This window comes from Syngnathus acus, chromosome 4 (genome assembly GCF_901709675.1).
Source record: "Syngnathus acus chromosome 4, fSynAcu1.2, whole genome shotgun sequence".
Taxonomy (NCBI): domain Eukaryota; kingdom Metazoa; phylum Chordata; class Actinopteri; order Syngnathiformes; family Syngnathidae; genus Syngnathus; species Syngnathus acus.
This window is the reverse complement of record NC_051090.1, coordinates 10497694-10515738: the sequence shown is the minus strand read 5'-3', so window position 1 is coordinate 10515738 and position 18045 is coordinate 10497694. Positions and strand designations below refer to the sequence as shown.

The following is an 18045-nucleotide window of genomic DNA, read 5'->3' as shown; positions in this document are numbered from 1 at the left end:
CTCCTGATAGTTCTGATATGCTGGAATAGCGTACGGTTCGGGATGCCTCCTTTGCAACTCCACGTAAAGTACAAAGCAAATGGAGCAGAGTGGGAAATGTTGGTAGGTTTTTGCAAATTACAAACGAATCACTGTCCACAGCCATTAAATCAACACCCCCGGACAGGATTGAGAGTTTGTATTGTGGTTCAGCATTGGATGAGCAGATAAAGATAACATGTCACTTTGGATTTGCACACAAATGGAGATGAGACGAGAGAAGAGTTTGTTATAGTTGAGGCGACAGAACAACAAGTCCTTGAGCTGTGCGAGTTTGAGTTGTGAAGGTCCCGCCATGACACAGTCTGTGTCATTTATCTTGCGTGCGTCCAGTTCTGCCCAAGGTTGTTCTGGAGTCGTTTTAGAGATCAGGCTGAAGAAGAGTGACGGCCGGTGTGTTTGTTTTTGCGCCAAACAATGCGCTAATGAAAGCAGCAGGACGAGGGGAGGAGCAGGCACACTTTAATACGCAAGAACAGGACAGACACTTGAAAAATGTTATCAAGTGTATTTTGTACATCACATCATGAGTGTTCTAATGCCAAAGCTGCGTGCAGTCATTAAAGTGTTTCCTTCGTGACTATTCACCACGGCTTGTCCTTGGCCAAAGCGCCTCCTGGCGTTATGAGCAAAACACAATGCTGTCCTCCAAACTCTTTAGCTGCACAATAAAGGAATCCTAAAATTGTACAAACACTGAAAGTGTGCTTATTAGGCCATGGGACGTTGTAGAATGAATAATCTACACTCCATTAACGCGCCTTTTAAATTTAAAATTGAAGTGAGATCAGGAAAGTGCTCCAAGCTTGATATGATTGATTCAAATGAACTGACTGACTCTATGGCTTTGAAGGGGAAAATCAGGCTATAGGAATATAAACCAAAAATATATTTAAAAAAAAAAAAATCATCGGACTAAAAAAAAAAAAAACGATTTAAACTCACGGGAATGAGCCAATGAGGTTACGGGGGCGCGGTCACCGTTGTTGACATCAACTTCCTACTTTGCGGTATGAAAGCCTTCAACGGCAGCTTTCGATCATGAAAAGCGGATAAACACACAACCACACAACGAAACAGGTAGACGTAGACGCGTCTTGTGTTTGCTTATTGTAAATGCGCTCCTATCTCAGTCGACTGTGAGCTTAGAGAAGGTGAAAGGAGCTCAAGTCGATGGTTTCAGCCCCCACATTCAGCTCACAAGATCGCAGCATGTGATATCGATTAGAGGATTGCAACACACAAGCACTTGTCTGTTCGCTGCACATTTGCGACAAGACGAGACTTACACGTGCTTCTTCATTTACAGTTTAACGTTGGTTGCATTCCCAGGGGTATCCTGCAGATGAAAGTGAAAGTAGAACACCGAATTGAAAGCTCGCCTTCCACTTCGCCTTTTTTTTTTTTTTGACTGAATCAGCTTTTTTGACTGAATCAGTTAACGGTAGATGAAAGATGGTGCACGTCTACAACTGCCACCCATACGCCTCACAACAGATTGTGCAGGTGAGTGGAACCGGCCAACCTAAACGTCATTCATCATCATCGAGCTCATTGCTCCCCTTGTGACCAGGTGGAGCAGGAGCCTGGCTTGATCTGCTGTGGAGGCGCCGCCTTGTTTGTGGTTGCGACCGGGGGATGCAAGGTTAACTCTCTTATTATTATTAAAGAATTAACATATCAGATACGCTGTCTGTAATTTGAGCCGCAATATGCAGCAACCCATTCTTAAACTTATGATATTCCTTTAAAATGATGAAAGAAAACCTCCCCTTTTTTGTCTTGAGGTGGAAGCCTACAATCTGGAGCAGGAGGGCTGCCCTCTCATCTGTCGCTTTGCTACCATGGGCACGGTCAGGAGCATCCTGTACAGCGACATCGGTAGAGCCCAATCTTTCTTTCTCCACTCCAGCAACGAATTCTCGTTGACATTGTATCACACATCTAGGAGACTACCTGGTCACGATAGAGGAAAAGAACAGCGCCACCTACCTGAGAGCCTACACCAACTGGCGTTACCAGGTGTGGCATTTGTCAAATAATTCTGTTGAAGGATAATTCTGCCGTTTTTTTAATAGTCCAAGTATTTCCCTATTATAATGTGCCACACGGGAAGCTAACTTTGACCTTGTGTCGCATGTTCCTCTCATAGGCCGAGGAAAAGGCTCGCGTCGGAGTGCGCTTGTTGGGCCACTTCCTTCGAGGGGCGTCTCAGCGAGGCGGAGCGCAGATGGAGATCATTGAAATCCCCTTATCAGAGCGTCCCGTGGCTGTGGCCTGTTGCCCGCTGACGGGTGACCTCCTGGTTGGCTGCGACAAGACTCTGGTTCTCTTTACTTTGAGAAGACACAACCAGCAAAACACGGTCAGTGCAAAACCGGGCTACGGCGTGTTTCACATTTTTTGGCTTTTGCTGTTTTTTTTTGTCAATCTGATTTCCTGTAAATAAATATTTGTGATTTCACATGCTGTTTTTGTATGAAATGTTTTCTTTGTGGTTTCAAACCTAGCCAAACGTACAACAGCCTTCAAACGGCCAGCAGAGCACCAGTCCGAGCTCAGGTAACACTCAAGTGTGTTTCTTTTGTGCCGTTAGCATAATTTAAGGATGTGTCCATGGAAGCTTTTGAAAGCTTTTCTTTCCCTCTTCACACGGGACTTTCTCCATCGTCTACTTGTAAAAGGATATTTGCCCCCAATTTTTCATTCAGACATGTTTCGTGTTTTGCTTGTAGATCAGAGTTCAAACCAAAATGCGTCCATTCTGGACTTTGAACGCTCCGTCATCTTGCATCTTCCGGGAATGAAACCTAAACAGGTATGTTGAGTGTTTGTTGTGAGCTGCGTCTTTGTCCATTGACGTGAATATCTCCTGCTTCCCTCAAGGTGGCGCTGTGTGCAGGATACGTAGCTGTGCAAGCGGAGCTAGAGGTGCTGGTCCTGAAACTGGATGCTAATGATGAACCAAACGACCCGGTGCCAGAGGAGTCATCCGAAGTGCCTAAAAATGGTGAGGAGGATTCCTTCCAAAAATGTGTGTGTCTTGACAACACGAGTGCATGCTAATTGTTTTGATAACGCTTGCTGATGTTGCTAATGAGCTTGTTGGAATCCGTGTCGCGCGTGCGCAGATCAAGCTGAGGACCAGGTCGACTTCCTGCTCCTTCCTCGGCGCCAGGAGTTGCTGGGCGAGCGCGCGCGAGACTGCGACATCCCCGTCAGCATCGAGAAAACGGGGCTGGAGGACAGAGGACAAAACACCTTCTCCTATGTTCTCTTCAGGTGCGTGTGTATTGGATCGAGTAAGATTCTGAAAGCAAGAGTGATGATTTCTTTGTTTGAATATCTTTAATGTCTCGCCTGTAGGCGTTTTACTCCAGACTACTTTCAGGGCTGCGGTGTGGAGACGCAGCTTCACTCCCTAAAACTGCAACCTTTATTCACAAGTTAGTTGAACGCAATCCAATGCATCACTGAGATGTGTTTAAAAAAAAAAATAAAATAACAGAAATGTTTTTACAATATTTATCTTTTTTTTTTTTTATTTATCATTATATTATATTATATTATATTATATTATATTATATTATATTATATTATATTATATTATATTATATTATATGCGCGTCCTTGTCTCTGTAGGCGGCCAGTCTGTGGTTGAAGAACCGCCTTGCGTGTTCTGCTTCTTCTCCCTTCCTACCACTGGCTACCTGTACAGCCTGAAAGGTGGAGTTGAGCTTGTCTCGATTTATCAGTATCCAGAGAAGGTCTTGGAAGCCGTCCTCACAGATCACCTCTTACACGTCATTACCAAGTGAGTCTGGGAAATGAATGCGCTCCTCACTTGACAGTCAGAAGTGCATGACATGTTTGCATGATGTACTCACGTTTGCTTTTCTGTCTCGTTTAATCCTGAAATTAATCTCATAGAATTCTGTCACTGTGATGTGACTCACGTGCGAATGTGGGTCTGATTGTGTGTTAGGAGCGCACTGCAGTGCTTCACGGTGCGTTGCGCAGCAGTCGCGGCCCGCTTGGAGGACCCCTACGTTGATACCACAATGAGGGTACGAGTCTGGCCGAAAGAAAACACACAGGGAGATGAGCCACAGTCCAAAGACAAATCTGTGAACCTCGAAAATAGTTGTAGTGGGCGGATCCTACCAAAAGTGGCGTTTGCGTGTCGGCAGGCTTGTCCGCCCTGCAACCTGGAGGTGTGCGCCCTGAGGATTCAGCTGTTCATCGGCCTTCGCTCGGTGTGCACGTACGGCCGTCACGTCATCCTGTTCTCTGCCGCTGACGTCGACGCGCCGGAGGAGACCGAACGCAACGCGCAACGTCGAGGCCTGTACGTCGCTTCAAATCAAAACATCCATTTTACACTGTGATGAGCAATAGCCACAACTCGTACCGACTATTCCATTTTTTTGTATCTATTTTTTTCACTGTAGTTTTATTTCATGATATTTGTGTTGATTGATGTCTCTAATGACACGGCAGTTTTTTTTTTTTTTAGTTATCATCTTAAAGTCTGTATCAGAGCCTCAGTTTCATTCCTTTATCTACTTCGACCCAAATCTGGAGTCAACTTGTTCTTTTTGAGTATATTTCCAATTTTCTGTCTGTGTGCCCTTTGACCTCAGGAGCAGGAGGTGGACTGCATCTGCTCCCAAGGACACCGATGCTGTCGGACATGGATGGAATCTCTATGTGGTTGAAACCGTTCCTCCGCTCACTCTCTACCGAGAAATGGTAACGTAGAGGCCCTGACTTGAAATGCATCTTTCGTCAAAACGTGCAAACCTCTTTGTTTTCCATGCGTCCGTTCCTCAGGTTGAATACAGCCAGCATTACGTGCAGAACAACCAGCAAGCGCAGAGCCTTGGGCACCTCCTGAGCGAAGCTCACCTGCTGCTCCGTGCGGCCTCGCTCCAGCCTCGTCAGCCGTGGTGGCGTGGCGGCGGCCCCGCACACGGCCGTCCTGACGAAGCAGAGTTGGAGGAGGCGTTCAGGGAGAACTGCGCTCAGCTGGCGGACTGTTTCAGCAGGTGACACTTTCTCACGTCATCTTATCACGCTCATTAATGTATCGCCGCCACTTGCTGAAAAGAACCAAATGCTAGCGTCAAGACTTGGATCAGAAGGACTTCATGAGCTCTTCTTCAAATTTCGCTCTTATGTTGTCATCACCAAAGGGGAAGCCAGAGACACTGTCACCAAGCGCTGCCTTACTACAGAATGTCGGGCCTATCAGTCATCGACGTCATGGCCAGGAACCGCCCCCTCCCGAGCAGCCCACACACCTACGGCCCGGGCTTTTTGTTTTACCTGAAGCATTTCCTTTTAGAAGAGACCGACCTGCATCTCACTCAGGTAATGCGGACACGCCGCCAAACAAAAACTGCAGATGTGAGCCACACGGTTAGCTTATTGTGTCGTTGCAACAAATGCATCACTTTTGTTTTCCTAGGAAGCGGCCGATGAGGTCATCGACATTTTTAGCCAATCAGAACCCTCCCAGCTTGTCAGCGTGTGTGCCAGCCCAACAATGGTAAATGTAGACCCTCACCGGACACTTCAAATCTTGCAACATCTGGAGGACAGTGCAGGCGTGTCTGTTGCGCTGACAATCACCATGGCAACCATGACGCTGCGATTGGATGATCTGCCACAGTACACACAGCTGATGGAGAGACATGCCGAGGTGAGAGGGCGGGGAGGGGTGCCGAATCCGGTCCGAGTTTACAACTGTCTCTGCGTTTTGAGATGGTGCTGGTGTATGGCTTCATCGAGGAGCCAAGGCTGCTGCTGCACGGCGGAGGTGGAGGCCAGCACGCTCACATCTGCCCCACGGCGTTGAGCCAACAAATGGTCAAGTCCCAGCCTGGCCTGCTGGTGGCGTCCATGGTCGCGCTGCACGAGAACAACAAAGTTCACCTTGAGCAGGTGGACCGAATGTTTCAGGTAGCATCAAGTCGTCGCAACGTTTGTTGTCAGAAGCCGGCCCAGGGATAAGCACCGTTCTCATGCGTATGTAGACGCTGGGCTGTGGAAACAGCTTGCAGGTGGATTTCTGGGAGGCGACGCTGATGGCGTCATCACAACAAGGTGTCATTCAAGAGCTTCTCTTCCGATTGTCGTCAGTCTACATCGAGCGACTGATACACACGAGCACAGACAAATGTCTCCACGAACCTCCACCACGGAAGTCGTTGAAGAGCGCTGACGATCTGGTAAAGTTGCTAACATTTCTTCTCCTCAAACTCTATAGATGGAGAAAACAATGACACTTTGAAAACATGTTTTGCTAAAATATTCAAATACAACTTTTTGGTCAGACTATTGAAAATAATTATCATCTTCCAAAATCTGTGTGTTTGGTCTGTTTCAGATCAATTCCTGTTCCCATTACGGTGCTTTGTATCCCTGGCTTTTTGTTCTCAGTCCACTTCACAGTACCAACTTTCAACATCAGGAGGCGTTACACAAGATGCAGGTAAGAGTATTCAGTCTTGCAAAGTGCGTCTGCATTATCGGGACTGTAGGATCGGGTGGGCCACTTTGCATTCTCTGCAGTCACTCCTTTGCGGACCGTCGCTGTCTGTGGGCTCAGTCACACCCTTTTTGGAAAGTCTGCCAGACAAAACCTTGTGGGGCTTCAGCCTGCACATCCTGTGCGCCACCAGAAGAGGGCAGTATGACCGCAGCATTGAAGAGCTTCTGGAGCGATGCCCCCAGGCTATTATTGCCTACGCCAATCACCACTTGCAAGATCAACACATGGTCAGTCTATAGGAGTGCCAGTGGATGCTGTGGGTTTACTTTGCTCGCTCATGAAGTGTGCCCAAACTTTAGGATTTGTGGTGGAAGAAGCTGCTCCCAGAAATCTGCAATCGGACAAGAACCGCGTCGGACAACAGCATTCTGTTGGCGGCTCTCAAAGGTACAGGCGGTTTATTAGCCGCAACATGTGTCCTTAGCGCACTCAATACAGAACTGTATGCAAATTTAAGATTGCGTAATGTTCGAGGATTGAGATTTACTCCCACATTCATTGATCCCAACAGAGACGCTGGTGGTTGTTGCCATGGAGACAAGTCCTGCAGAGTTTTTGGAGCTCATACCTGATGACGGAACAGCTTCGTACTTCTTACCTCACTTGTTGACCTGCAGCCAGAGACACTTATTGGCCTAACACGTGTGCATGCAAACTCTTGATCATGTTGGCTACAGTTGCTTGAGTTGCTGTTTACAGTATGGGTGTCACAAACACTGCCAAGTGGTCACGCCATCGGTTTTGTCTTGGAACGGGCCTGCGGGCTACTCGTGCCTCTTGGGGGCTGCGCCTCGTTGCTCATCACTGAAATATATCATGCAAACATTCAGTTGCAGAGTGGCGATTGGGTCTGAACACTTAACATTATGAAAGCAGCGCATGTAGGAGTTCCGACAGTCACAAAGGTCACCCATTGTTTTTTTAGACTTGTAAAAGGTCAACATTGTCCAATCGGAGCTGTGCGATGAACCGCCCCTCCCCTGACTACTTCTCCTGGCCAATCAATGGAAAGGCATAAGTATAAATGCAAACCAATCAGGGCTGGAGAATTGCTGCAAGAGCTCAGCTGGGGTAATGAGCTCATGCCTCTTTCAGAATTTCACAAAAAGACATGAAATGAGTTAGGAGTCAAGAAAAACGCATGAAGGATCCAACTTGCAAGGTTTTTAATTTTTACGGTTTTAACAAGCTAAGGAATAAGTTGTCAGTCTTGACAAAAACAAAGCTAAGCACTTCTCGGGCTAATCAGCTGCAGTTGTTGCAAATTAGGATGAAGCCAAATGAAAGGAAAGAGACTTTGCTGGCCGTCAAGGAAAACATTGAGATGGAATCACTCTCTTTCCACGAAACCTGTGAAGTGCTTACAACACAAGAGCTGGAGGAAGACCATTGTGCTTACCAGGTACGAGCTCACTGTTGCTGCTTTCAATAAGAAATGTCCAATTGTGGGAAATATCGCAGGCTGACGTTGAAATTGATAGAATAAGAAGTCATTACTACCAAAAAGCAGGCCATTAAAAAAAAAAAAACTACCATCAACACAACTAGTTGTCGCTACTGTCATTTCTTTTTTTATATAATTTTATTTTTTAATGCTGAAGAACTTGGAGCATCCTCTGGTCTTCATTTGTGAGGAAGAGCCAACACTGGAGGTTGAAGCCCAGCAAGATGGAGTGCAGAAGTCCAAACCTCTACCCAACACGGTGACCCCAGCCAAGGAAAGTGCAAATTGTGGAAGCCGCCCCCCTCCCCTTGTCTTCATGGAGGACATCGAGATAGAAATGGAGGTAGCGCCATGTGCTCATTGTGTAACCTTAGCACATCAATCCAAATTTCCCTTTCTCTTTGAAAGGCCTAATTGCCCGCAGTCTTCGGCCATGTTATTTTCTCTCTGTAGAAGGACAGTGCTGACTTGCTAAATTTTTTCTTTGCTGTCTTAGGTGCTTCCTCACCTCACAAAGTCCAAGGCTCAATTTGTGGGGCTCATCACCCCGGTAACTACTGTCTTTCCTTTTTTTTGTTTTGTTTGTGTGATTACTTGCACACAGTATTGCACATGTGGACTTCTGATAATCTAATCTAAATCCAAAGGAGCACTCGTGATGTCATCAGTCAATCAACGCAAATTGTTGTCCATTGTTTTTGTGACTTGAACGTAGCAACTCGGGTATTTTTTTATTTCATTTTTATTTGCGTCGAGGAACCAAATTGATCTTGAACAAACACCTCTTGCAGACATTTGGCTGCAAAGCGAGCCGAATGAAATGGAAGCCGCTGACTCCTCAGCAGAGCGGCCTGGTGGTCAAAGATGTTTTCTGCTTGCCCAGAGGCCTCTACGTTGAAGGAGAAATCGGCAGGTGATGAGATGAAATCTATCAATATTTCTCAGCGACGTCCATGAATAATCCTCAAGCCATGTGCAAGCCCTGTTGTCGATTCCTTATTTTTTTCTGAATTTCGACTGAACATAGCAATTCTCATGTTGTGCCAGCTGAGACAATAAAGATGGATAAGGTGTTCTAATTCGGTGTCTCCACAGGAACACAGCACCACAAGGCAAAGCGCAAGCTGCACTTTCAGCCATGGGACTGACTGCCCGGATCACCATTGATCGTGCGTGGTCAGCCAAACAGATGGCGAGTCGGTTGGCAGCGCTTTTCCGAGGCCGAGTTGCGAAAGAGGCCGGACAATGCTTTTCCTTCTCGTATTTAAAGGTACGCATGTCATCTACGGGCATTCGCTTTTAGGCTTCGGAATCGAATGAGCAACCACGTGTTTGTTTTTGCAGTGTATGCAGCAGGTTCTCTTTGCCCCGGTCACACCTGTGGAAGGCTGGACCGGAGCGCAGGTCCTCAGGATCTCAGGACCGGGGGCGCTTTATATCCTCAGCCATCATGACCACCTGCAGGTCAACTTTTTCTTTTGGATTTTTTTTTCCATTCAAATGTGGGGGTTGAAATATCCTGAGTTTTCAGAAGAAGAAAAAATATGATTATAAAAAAACTCATAAAACACCCCTACATTGAAAGAAAAGATATTTCAAATTGTAGATGGACCTTGTTTGAGTGACTTTGTCTTGCTTGTAGGCTGCCACTGCTCCCGGCTGCGTGGATGTGGCTTGCGGACCTGAAACGCCATAATTGGTGGCCCAATTTCTGGCCGCATCTCGCCAAGCATACGAATGATGCCTATTTGCTGCACTTTAGACAGCTGTGGCACCTTTTGCAAGTGCTGGGAGATAGATAACAGGAAAAAAAAAAAAGCATTTTTTTGTGTCAATTTTTCATGCAATGATGCCCACCTGAAGGCAAGTGAAAGGTGTTTGCAGACAAGTGTGTATATCAGCATGATTGATCACAAAAAAAATGAAATTCACCAGAATTTTAAGTTGTAGTATGAATTACCAATGTTTGTTTTTTAGTGTTTTTAATTGTTCTTAAAAATTAAACTTTTGAGTTGACCAATATAATCTGTGATTGGTATTTTGATATAGTAATTGCACCACACGGGCATATCAGAGTATGCGCTATTTGGTGAATTTGTCACACAGTCTTGGAGGAAGATTTTTGATAGTTTTCCCCACTTTTATGCAAGAACCACACATGAGACAATTTGCCCATTTTACACTTGCAAGTGGAGAAAGCCATCATCACCCTGCGTGGTACAGAGGAGCTTGAAAGCAGTCTAACTTTTGCCTCTTGCAAGAGACTATTTATTGAGAGAAAGCAGGGTGGGGGTGAGAGTGAACATGTTTTGGGAGTTAGATCTGCAAACTGGTTAAGCAAGAATGTTTCCACATCATTTGGAAAGTTTCAACAACTGCAGGGAATGTGGAAAGTTTCAACGAGTCAAGGTAAGGTGGAAGGTTTTAACAAAGTTAATTATTCTAGTCAACATTCCAACATAATCATACAATCAAAATAATTTCTCAACCCTAACAATTTTATTCACACAGACCCGCGCAAATAATCATTATGCTTTGTTTTGCCATAACTTGTATGGATTCTTGACTATCAATCCAGCAGTAGTAGCAAAGCTTTAATGGGCCCTTTTTTGAAATTGAGTGACGTTGATGGTGTAAGATGCTCCCCTCAGAAGCTGCTCTCTGAAAAGCTGCATCAAAAGAACAAAGTGAAAATTCCAGTACGCTATATATCTGTATTAACTGTATTGCTGAAGCACATAAATTCCACTTACCGCTTCAATAAATTCAATGATGTCATCATTGCTAATCCCATCAACCACTTTTAACTTCATCTTCATATGGGCCAGAAACCGAGGCCCGGCTGGAATTGAGAAAGGCAAACATAGACACAAAAATATCTTAATGATGTCATTAGAGGAAGTCAAAGGAAATGCTCACCTTGCAGAGTCACGGTTTTAGTAAATGCGGTTGTTGTGTTGGTTCTGGACATGGTTGTGTTTTGAGGGTCTGGACTCGCAGTAACCACAGGTGTGCTTGGCAGTGTTTCGGAAGTTTGGGAAATGGTTGTATACGTGTTTTGGGGTGTGGCAACCATTGCCGTGCTTGCCGTTGTCATTGCAGCGCTCGGGATTGCGCTGGTTGTGGATTTGGTTGTGGTTTGAGTTGCCGTGGTCACGCTTGTGCTTCTACCAAGAGTGGACAGGCTCATGTCTGGAGTGGCCGTAGTCAGGGGTCCATTTTCCAGGGTTGAGGATTGTACGGCGCTCGGCACCGTCGTTGCTATAGATGTTGCTGAACTTTGGGATGCTCCATCAGGACTTGTGGATTGGGTTTGGTTGAAGGTTGTGATGATCATGTTGGTCTGTGTTGTTGCAGGTGTGCTGCTGGGCATTGTATGAGTTCTGGAAATCGCAGGTATGCTTGTCACTGTTATAGGCGTCAGGGACATGATTGTATTTACGTTTTGGGCTGTGGAGGCCATTGCAGTGTTCGGGATTGGGCTGGTTGAGGATTTGGTTGCGTTTTGAGTTGCCGTGGTCAAGCTTGTGCTTTTTCCAAGTGTGGACAGGCTCGTGTCTGGGGTGGCTGTAGTCAGGGGTCTGTTTGCTGCGGTTGAGGATCGTGTGGTGGTCGGCACCATTGTTGCTGTAGATGTTGCTGGACCTTGGGATGCTCCATCAGGACTTGTGGATCTGGTTTGGTTGAAGGTTGTGATCATCACGTTGGTCTGTGTTGTTGCTGGTGTGCTGCTGGGCATTGTATGAGTTCTGGAAATCGCAGGTATGCTTGTCACTGTTTCAGGCGTCAGGGACATGGTTGTATTTACATTTTGGACTGTAGCGGCCATTGCTGTGCTTCCCGTTGCCATTGCAATGCTCGGGATTGCACTGGTTGAGGATTTGGTTGCGTTTTGATTTGCCGTGGTCACGCTTGTGCTTCTTCCAAGTGTGGACAGGCTCGTGTCTGGAGTAGGTGTAGTCAAGGGTCTGTTTTCCACGGTTGAGGATTGCACGGTGCTTGGCACCGTCGTTGCTGTAGATGTTGCTGGACTTTGGGATGCGCTATCAGGACTTGTAGATCTGGTTTGGTTGAAGGTTGTGATGATCACGTTGGTCTGTGCTGTTGCAGGTGTGCTGCTGGGCATTGTATGAGTTCTGGAAATCGCAGGTACGCTTTTCACTGTTTCAGGCGTCTGGGACATGGTTGTATTTACGTTTTGGGTTGTGGCGGCCATTGCTGTGCTTGCCCTTGCCATTGCGTTGCTCGGGACTGCGCTGGTTGTGGATTTGGTTGCGCTTTGAGTTGCTGTGGTCACACTTGTGCTATTTCCAAGTGTGGACAGGCTCGTGTCTGGATTGGTTGTCGTCAGGGGTCGGTTTTCCACGGTTGAGGATTGTGTGGCGCTCGGCACTGTCGTTGCTGTAGATGTTGCTGGACTTTGGGATGCTCCATCAGGACTTGTGGATCTGGTATGGTTGAAGGTTGTGATCATCACATTGGTCTGTGTTGTTGCAGGTGTGCTGCTGGGCATTGTATGAGTTCTGGCAATCGCAGGTATGCTTGTCACTGTTTTAGGCGACAGGGACATGATTGTATTTACGTTTTGGGCTGTGGCGGCCTTTGCAGTGTTCGGGATTGGGCTGGTTGCGGATTTGGTTGCGTTTTGAGTTGCCGTGGTCACGCTTGTGCTTTTTCCAAGTGTGGACAGGCTAGCGTCTGGAGTGGCTGTAGTCAAGGGTCTGTTTTCCACGGTTGAAGATTGTACGGTGCTTGGCACAGTCGTTGCTGTAGATGTTGCTGGACTTTGGGATGCGCTATCAGGACTTGTAGATCTGGTTTGGTTGAAGGTTGTGATGATCACGTTGGTCTGTGCTGTTGCAGGTGTGCTGCTGGGCATTGTATGAGTTCTGGCAATCGCAGGTACGCTTTTCACTGTTTCAGGCGTCTGGGACATGGTTATATTTACGTTTTGGGCTGTGGCAGCCATCGCTGTGCTTGCCCTTGCCATTGCGTTGCTCGGGACTGCGCTGGTTGAGGATTTGGTTGCATTTTCAGTTACCGTGGCCATGCTCGTGCTTTTTCCAAGTGTGGACAGGCTCGTGTCTGGAGTGGCTGTAGTCAGGGGTCTGTTTTCTGCGGTTGAGGATTGTGTGGTGGTCTGCACCATTGTTGCTGTAGATGTTGCTGGACTTTGGGATGCTCCATCAGGACTTGTGGATCTGGTTTGGTTGAAGGTTGTGATGATCACGTTGGTCTGTGTTGTTGCAGGTGTACTCCTTGGCATTGTATGAGTTCTGGAAATCGCAGGTATTCCCGTCACTGTTTCAGGCGTCAGGGACATGGTTGTATTTACGTTTTTGGCTGTGGCGGCCAGTGCTGTGCTTGCCGTTACCATTGTAGTGCTCGGGATTGCTCTGGTTGAGGATTTGGTTGCACTTTGAGTTACCGTGGCCACGCTTGTGCTTCTTCCAAGTGTGGACAGGCTCGTGTCTGGAGTAGGTGTAGTCAGGGGTCTGTTTTCCACGGTTGAGGATTGTGCGGCGCTCGGCACTGTTGTTGCTGTAGATGTTGCTGGACTTTGGGATGCTCCATCAGGACTTGTGGATCTGGTATGGTTGAAGGTTGTGATCATCACATTGGTCTGTGTTGTTGCAGGTGTGCTGCTGGGCATTGTATGAGTGCTGGCAATCGCAGGTATGCTTGTTACTGTTTTAGGCGTCAGGGACATGATTGTATTTACGTTTTGGGCTGTGGCGGCCATTGCAGTGTTCGGGATTGGGCTGGTTGCGGATTTGGTTGCGTTTTGAGTTGCCGTGGTCACGCTTGTGCTTTTTCCAAGTGTGGACAGGCTAGCGTCTGGAGTGGCTGTAGTCAAGGGTCTGTTTTCCACCGTTGAGGATTGTACGGTGCTTGCTACCGTCGTTGCTGTAGATGTTGCTGGACTTTGGGATGCGCTATCAGGACTTGTAGATCTGGTTTGGTTGAAGGTTGTGATGATCACGTTGGTGTGTGCTGTTGCAGGTGTGCTGCTGGGCATTGTATGAGTTCTGGCAATCGCAGGTACGCTTTTCACTGTTTCAGGCGTCTGGGACATGGTTGTATTTACGTTTTGGGCTGTGGCGGCCATCGCTGTGCTTGCCCTTGCCATTGCGTTGCTCGGGACTGCGCTGGTTGTGGATTTGGTTGCGCTTTTAGTTGCTGTGGTCACACTTGTGCTTTTTCCAAGTGTGGACAGGCTCGTGTCTGGAGTGGTTGTCAGGGGTCGGTTTTCCACGGTTGAGGATTGTGTGGCGCTCGGCACTGTCGTTGCTGTAGATGTTGCTGGACTTTGGGATGCTCCATCAGGACTTGTGGATCTGGTATGGTTGAAGGTTGTTATCATCACATTGGTCTGTGTTGTTGCAGGTGTGCTGCTGGGCATTGTATGAGTTCTGGCAATCGCAGGTATGCTTGTCACTGTTTTAGGCGACAGGGACATGATTGTATTTACGTTTTGGGCTGTGGCGGCCATTGCAGTGTTTGGGATTGGGCTGGTTGCGGATTTGGTTGCGTTTTGAGTTGCCGTGGTCACGCTTGTGCTTTTTCCAAGTGTGGACAGGCTCGTGTCTGGGGTGGCTGTAGTCAGGGGTCTGTTTGCTGCGGTTGAGGATTGTGTGGTGGTCGGCACCATTGTTGCTGTAGATGTTGCTGGACCTTGGGATGCTCCATCAGGACTTGTGGATCTGGTTTGGTTGAAGGTTGTGATCATCACGTTGGTCTGTGTTGTTGCTGGTGTGCTGCTGGGCATTGTATGAGTTCTGGAAATCGCAGGTATGCTTGTCACTGTTTCAGGCGTCAGGGACATGGTTGTATTTACATTTTGGACTGTAGCGGCCATTGCTGTGCTTCCCGTTGCCATTGCAATGCTCGGGATTGCACTGGTTGAGGATTTGGTTGCGTTTTGATTTGCCGTGGTCACGCTTGTGCTTCTTCCAAGTGTGGACAGGCTCGTGTCTGGAGTAGGTGTAGTCAAGGGTCTGTTTTCCACGGTTGAGGATTGCACGGTGCTTGGCACCGTCGTTGCTGTAGATGTTGCTGGACTTTGGGATGCGCTATCAGGACTTGTAGATCTGGTTTGGTTGAAGGTTGTGATGATCACGTTGGTCTGTGCTGTTGCAGGTGTGCTGCTGGGCATTGTATGAGTTCTGGAAATCGCAGGTACGCTTTTCACTGTTTCAGGCGTCTGGGACATGGTTGTATTTACGTTTTGGGTTGTGGCGGCCATTGCTGTGCTTGCCCTTGCCATTGCGTTGCTCGGGACTGCGCTGGTTGTGGATTTGGTTGCGCTTTGAGTTGCTGTGGTCACACTTGTGCTATTTCCAAGTGTGGACAGGCTCGTGTCTGGATTGGTTGTCGTCAGGGGTCGGTTTTCCACGGTTGAGGATTGTGTGGCGCTCGGCACTGTCGTTGCTGTAGATGTTGCTGGACTTTGGGATGCTCCATCAGGACTTGTGGATCTGGTATGGTTGAAGGTTGTGATCATCACATTGGTCTGTGTTGTTGCAGGTGTGCTGCTGGGCATTGTATGAGTTCTGGCAATCGCAGGTATGCTTGTCACTGTTTTAGGCGACAGGGACATGATTGTATTTACGTTTTGGGCTGTGGCGGCCATTGCAGTGTTCGGGATTGGGCTGGTTGCGGATTTGGTTGCGTTTTGAGTTGCCGTGGTCACGCTTGTGCTTTTTCCAAATGTGGACAGGCTAGCGTCTGGAGTGGCTGTAGTCAAGGGTCTGTTTTCCACGGTTGAGGATTGCACGGTGCTTGGCACCGTCGTTGCTGTAGATGTTGCTGGACTTTGGGATGCGCTATCAGGACTTGTAGATCTGGTTTGGTTGAAGGTTGTGATGATCACGTTGGTCTGTGCTGTTGCAGGTGTGCTGCTGGGCATTGTATGAGTTCTGGCAATCGCAGGTACGCTTTTCACTGTTTCAGGCGTCTGGGACATGGTTGTATTTACGTTTTGGGTTGTGGCGGCCATTGCTGTGCTTGCCCTTGCCATTGCGTTGCTCGGGACTGCGCTGGTTGTGGATTTGGTTGCGCTTTGAGTTGCTGTGGTCACACTCGTGCTATTTCCAAGTGTGGACAGGCTCGTGTCTGGATTGGTTGTCGTCAGGGGTTGGTTTTCCACGGTTGAGGATTGTGTGGCGCTCGGCACTGTCGTTGCAGTAGATGTTGCTGGACTTTGGGATGCTCCATCAGGACTTGTGGATCTGGTATGGTTGAAGGTTGTGATCATCACATTGGTCTGTGTTGTTGCAGGTGTGCTGCTGGGCATTGTATGAGTTCTGGCAATCGCAGGTATGCTTGTCACTGTTTTAGGCGACAGGGACATGATTGTATTTACGTTTTGGGCTGTGGCGGCCATTGCAGTGTTCGGGATTGGGCTGGTTGCGGATTTGGTTGCGTTTTGAGTTGCCGTGGTCACGCTTGTGCTTTTTCCAAGTGTGGACAGGCTAGCGTCTGGAGTGGCTGTAGTCAAGGGTCTGTTTTCCACCGTTGAGGATTGTACGGTGCTTGCTACCGTCGTTGCTGTAGATGTTGCTGGACTTTGGGATGCGCTATCAGGACTTGTAGATCTGGTTTGGTTGAAGGTTGTGATGATCACGTTGGTGTGTGCTGTTGCAGGTGTGCTGCTGGGCATTGTATGAGTTCTGGCAATCGCAGGTACGCTTTTCACAGTTTCAGGCGTCTGGGACATGGTTGTATTTACGTTTTGGGCTGTGGCGGCCATCGCTGTGCTTGCCCTTGCCATTGCGTTGCTCGGGACTGCGCTGGTTGTGGATTTGGTTGCGCTTTTAGTTGCTGTGGTCACACTTGTGCTTTTTCCAAGTGTGGACAGGCTCGTGTCTGGAGTGGTTGTCAGGGGTCGGTTTTCCACGGTTGAGGATTGTGTGGCGCTCGGCACTGTCGTTGCTGTAGATGTTGCTGGACTTTGGGATGCTCCATCAGGACTTGTGGATCTGGTATGGTTGAAGGTTGTGATCATCACATTGGTCTGTGTTGTTGCAGGTGTGCTGCTGGGCATTGTATGAGTTCTGGCAATCGCAGGTATGCTTGTCACTGTTTTAGGCGACAGGGACATGATTGTATTTACGTTTTGGGCTGTGGCGGCCATTGCAGTGTTCGGGATTGGGCTGGTTGCGGATTTGGTTGCGTTTTGAGTTGCCGTGGTCACGCTTGTGCTTTTTCCAAGTGTGGACAGGCTCGTGTCTGGGGTGGCTGTAGTCAGGGGTCTGTTTGCTGCGGTTGAGGATTGTGTGGTGGTCGGCACCATTGTTGCTGTAGATGTTGCTGGACCTTGGGATGCTCCATCAGGACTTGTGGATCTGGTTTGGTTGAAGGTTGTGATCATCACGTTGGTCTGTGTTGTTGCTGGTGTGCTGCTGGGCATTGTATGAGTTCTGGAAATCGCAGGTATGCTTGTCACTGTTTCAGGCGTCAGGGACATGGTTGTATTTACATTTTGGACTGTAGCGGCCATTGCTGTGCTTCCCGTTGCCATTGCAATGCTCGGGATTGCACTGGTTGAGGATTTGGTTGCATTTTCAGTTACCGTGGCCATGCTCGTGCTTTTTCCAAGTGTGGACAGGCTCGTGTCTGGAGTGGCTGTAGTCAGGGGTCTGTTTTCTGCGGTTGAGGATTGTGTGGTGGTCTGCACCATTGTTGCTGTAGATGTTGCTGGACTTTGGGATGCTCCATCAGGACTTGTGGATCTGGTTTGGTTGAAGGTTGTGATGATCACGTTGGTCTGTGTTGTTGCAGGTGTACTCCTTGGCATTGTATGAGTTCTGGAAATCGCAGGTATTCCCGTCACTGTTTCAGGCGTCAGGGACATGGTTGTATTTACGTTTTTGGCTGTGGCGGCCAGTGCTGTGCTTGCCGTTACCATTGTAGTGCTCGGGATTGCTCTGGTTGAGGATTTGGTTGCACTTTGAGTTACCGTGGCCACGCTTGTGCTTCTTCCAAGTGTGGACAGGCTCGTGTC

The 18045-nt window shown here is 47.9% G+C and overlaps 4 protein-coding genes across 8 annotated transcripts; 2 read left to right on the top strand and 2 right to left on the bottom strand.

Annotated features, from left to right (window-relative positions):
• The first annotated feature begins 1020 nt into the window (after nt 1-1020).
• hps3 (HPS3 biogenesis of lysosomal organelles complex 2 subunit 1) lies at nt 1021-7424 on the top strand. Of its 5 annotated transcripts, none has more exons than XM_037249306.1 (24): nt 1022-1119; nt 1488-1545; nt 1613-1684; nt 1827-1920; nt 1988-2061; nt 2192-2404; nt 2550-2601; nt 2775-2857; nt 2926-3049; nt 3171-3321; nt 3406-3485; nt 3682-3853; nt 4025-4106; nt 4230-4387; nt 4683-4791; nt 4873-5087; nt 5235-5412; nt 5510-5743; nt 5806-6003; nt 6078-6272; nt 6431-6535; nt 6616-6822; nt 6895-6982; nt 7107-7424. In XM_037249306.1, the coding sequence occupies exons 2-24, from the start codon at nt 1495-1497 to the stop codon at nt 7232-7234; spliced, it is 3063 nt and encodes a 1020-aa protein (XP_037105201.1). In that variant the 5' UTR covers nt 1022-1119; nt 1488-1494; the 3' UTR covers nt 7235-7424. The 5 variants fall into 5 exon arrangements, with proteins under 5 accessions (XP_037105196.1, XP_037105201.1, XP_037105198.1 ...); XM_037249303.1 differs by having other exon boundaries at nt 1478-1545; XM_037249302.1 differs by having other exon boundaries at nt 1372-1545.
• A 277-nt stretch (nt 7425-7701) lies between these two features.
• LOC119121663 lies at nt 7702-10060 on the top strand. The gene is made up of 7 exons (XM_037249519.1): nt 7702-7997; nt 8197-8382; nt 8536-8589; nt 8831-8952; nt 9135-9309; nt 9384-9503; nt 9682-10060. Exons 1-7 carry the CDS (start codon nt 7737-7739, stop codon nt 9733-9735), a joined length of 972 nt encoding a protein of 323 aa, XP_037105414.1. The 5' UTR covers nt 7702-7736; the 3' UTR covers nt 9736-10060.
• A 214-nt stretch (nt 10061-10274) lies between these two features.
• LOC119122147 (cell wall protein DAN4-like) lies at nt 10275-13396 on the bottom strand. Its single transcript, XM_037250353.1, has 6 exons — nt 13081-13396; nt 11910-12070; nt 11482-11684; nt 10959-11231; nt 10793-10881; nt 10275-10708 (listed from the first exon to the last, which is right to left on the bottom strand). The coding sequence occupies exons 1-6, from the start codon at nt 13360-13362 to the stop codon at nt 10634-10636; spliced, it is 1083 nt and encodes a 360-aa protein (XP_037106248.1). The 5' UTR covers nt 13363-13396; the 3' UTR covers nt 10275-10633.
• A 966-nt stretch (nt 13397-14362) lies between these two features.
• Nucleotides 14363-15644, bottom strand: LOC119122146 (mucin-5AC-like). Its single transcript, XM_037250352.1, has 2 exons — nt 14512-15644; nt 14363-14452 (listed from the first exon to the last, which is right to left on the bottom strand). Exons 1-2 carry the CDS (start codon nt 15637-15639, stop codon nt 14363-14365), a joined length of 1218 nt encoding a protein of 405 aa, XP_037106247.1. The 5' UTR covers nt 15640-15644.
• Between the last annotated feature and the right edge of the window lie 2401 nt (nt 15645-18045).

Coding starts and splice junctions, on each gene's coding strand:
- LOC119122146 (XM_037250352.1), bottom strand. CDS start 15,639: ATGTCCCTGTCGCCTAAAACAGTGACAAGCATACCTGCGATTGCCAGA. Junction 14,453..14,511: donor TGGCCGCCACAGCCCAAAAC/GTAAATACAATC, acceptor TGCGATTGCCAG/AACTCATACAATGCCCAGCA.
- hps3 (XM_037249301.1), top strand. CDS start 1,495: ATGGTGCACGTCTACAACTGCCACCCATACGCCTCACAACAGATTGTG. Junction 3,486..3,681: donor ACTGCAACCTTTATTCACAA/GTTAGTTGAACG, acceptor TTGTCTCTGTAG/GCGGCCAGTCTGTGGTTGAA. Junction 6,823..6,894: donor ACTTGCAAGATCAACACATG/GTCAGTCTATAG, acceptor CCCAAACTTTAG/GATTTGTGGTGGAAGAAGCT.
- LOC119122147 (XM_037250353.1), bottom strand. CDS start 13,362: ATGTCCCTGACGCCTGAAACAGTGACGGGAATACCTGCGATTTCCAGA. Junction 11,685..11,909: donor CGCAACCAAATCCTCAACCA/GTGCAATCCCGA, acceptor GAGCATCCCAAG/GTCCAGCAACATCTACAGCA. Junction 11,232..11,481: donor TGGCCTCCACAGCCCAAAAC/GTAAATACAATC, acceptor CGGCCACTCCAG/ACATGAGCCTGTCCACTCTT.
- LOC119121663 (XM_037249519.1), top strand. CDS start 7,737: ATGAAGGATCCAACTTGCAAGGTTTTTAATTTTTACGGTTTTAACAAG. Junction 8,590..8,830: donor TTGTGGGGCTCATCACCCCG/GTAACTACTGTC, acceptor CACCTCTTGCAG/ACATTTGGCTGCAAAGCGAG. Junction 9,310..9,383: donor TTTCCTTCTCGTATTTAAAG/GTACGCATGTCA, acceptor TTGTTTTTGCAG/TGTATGCAGCAGGTTCTCTT.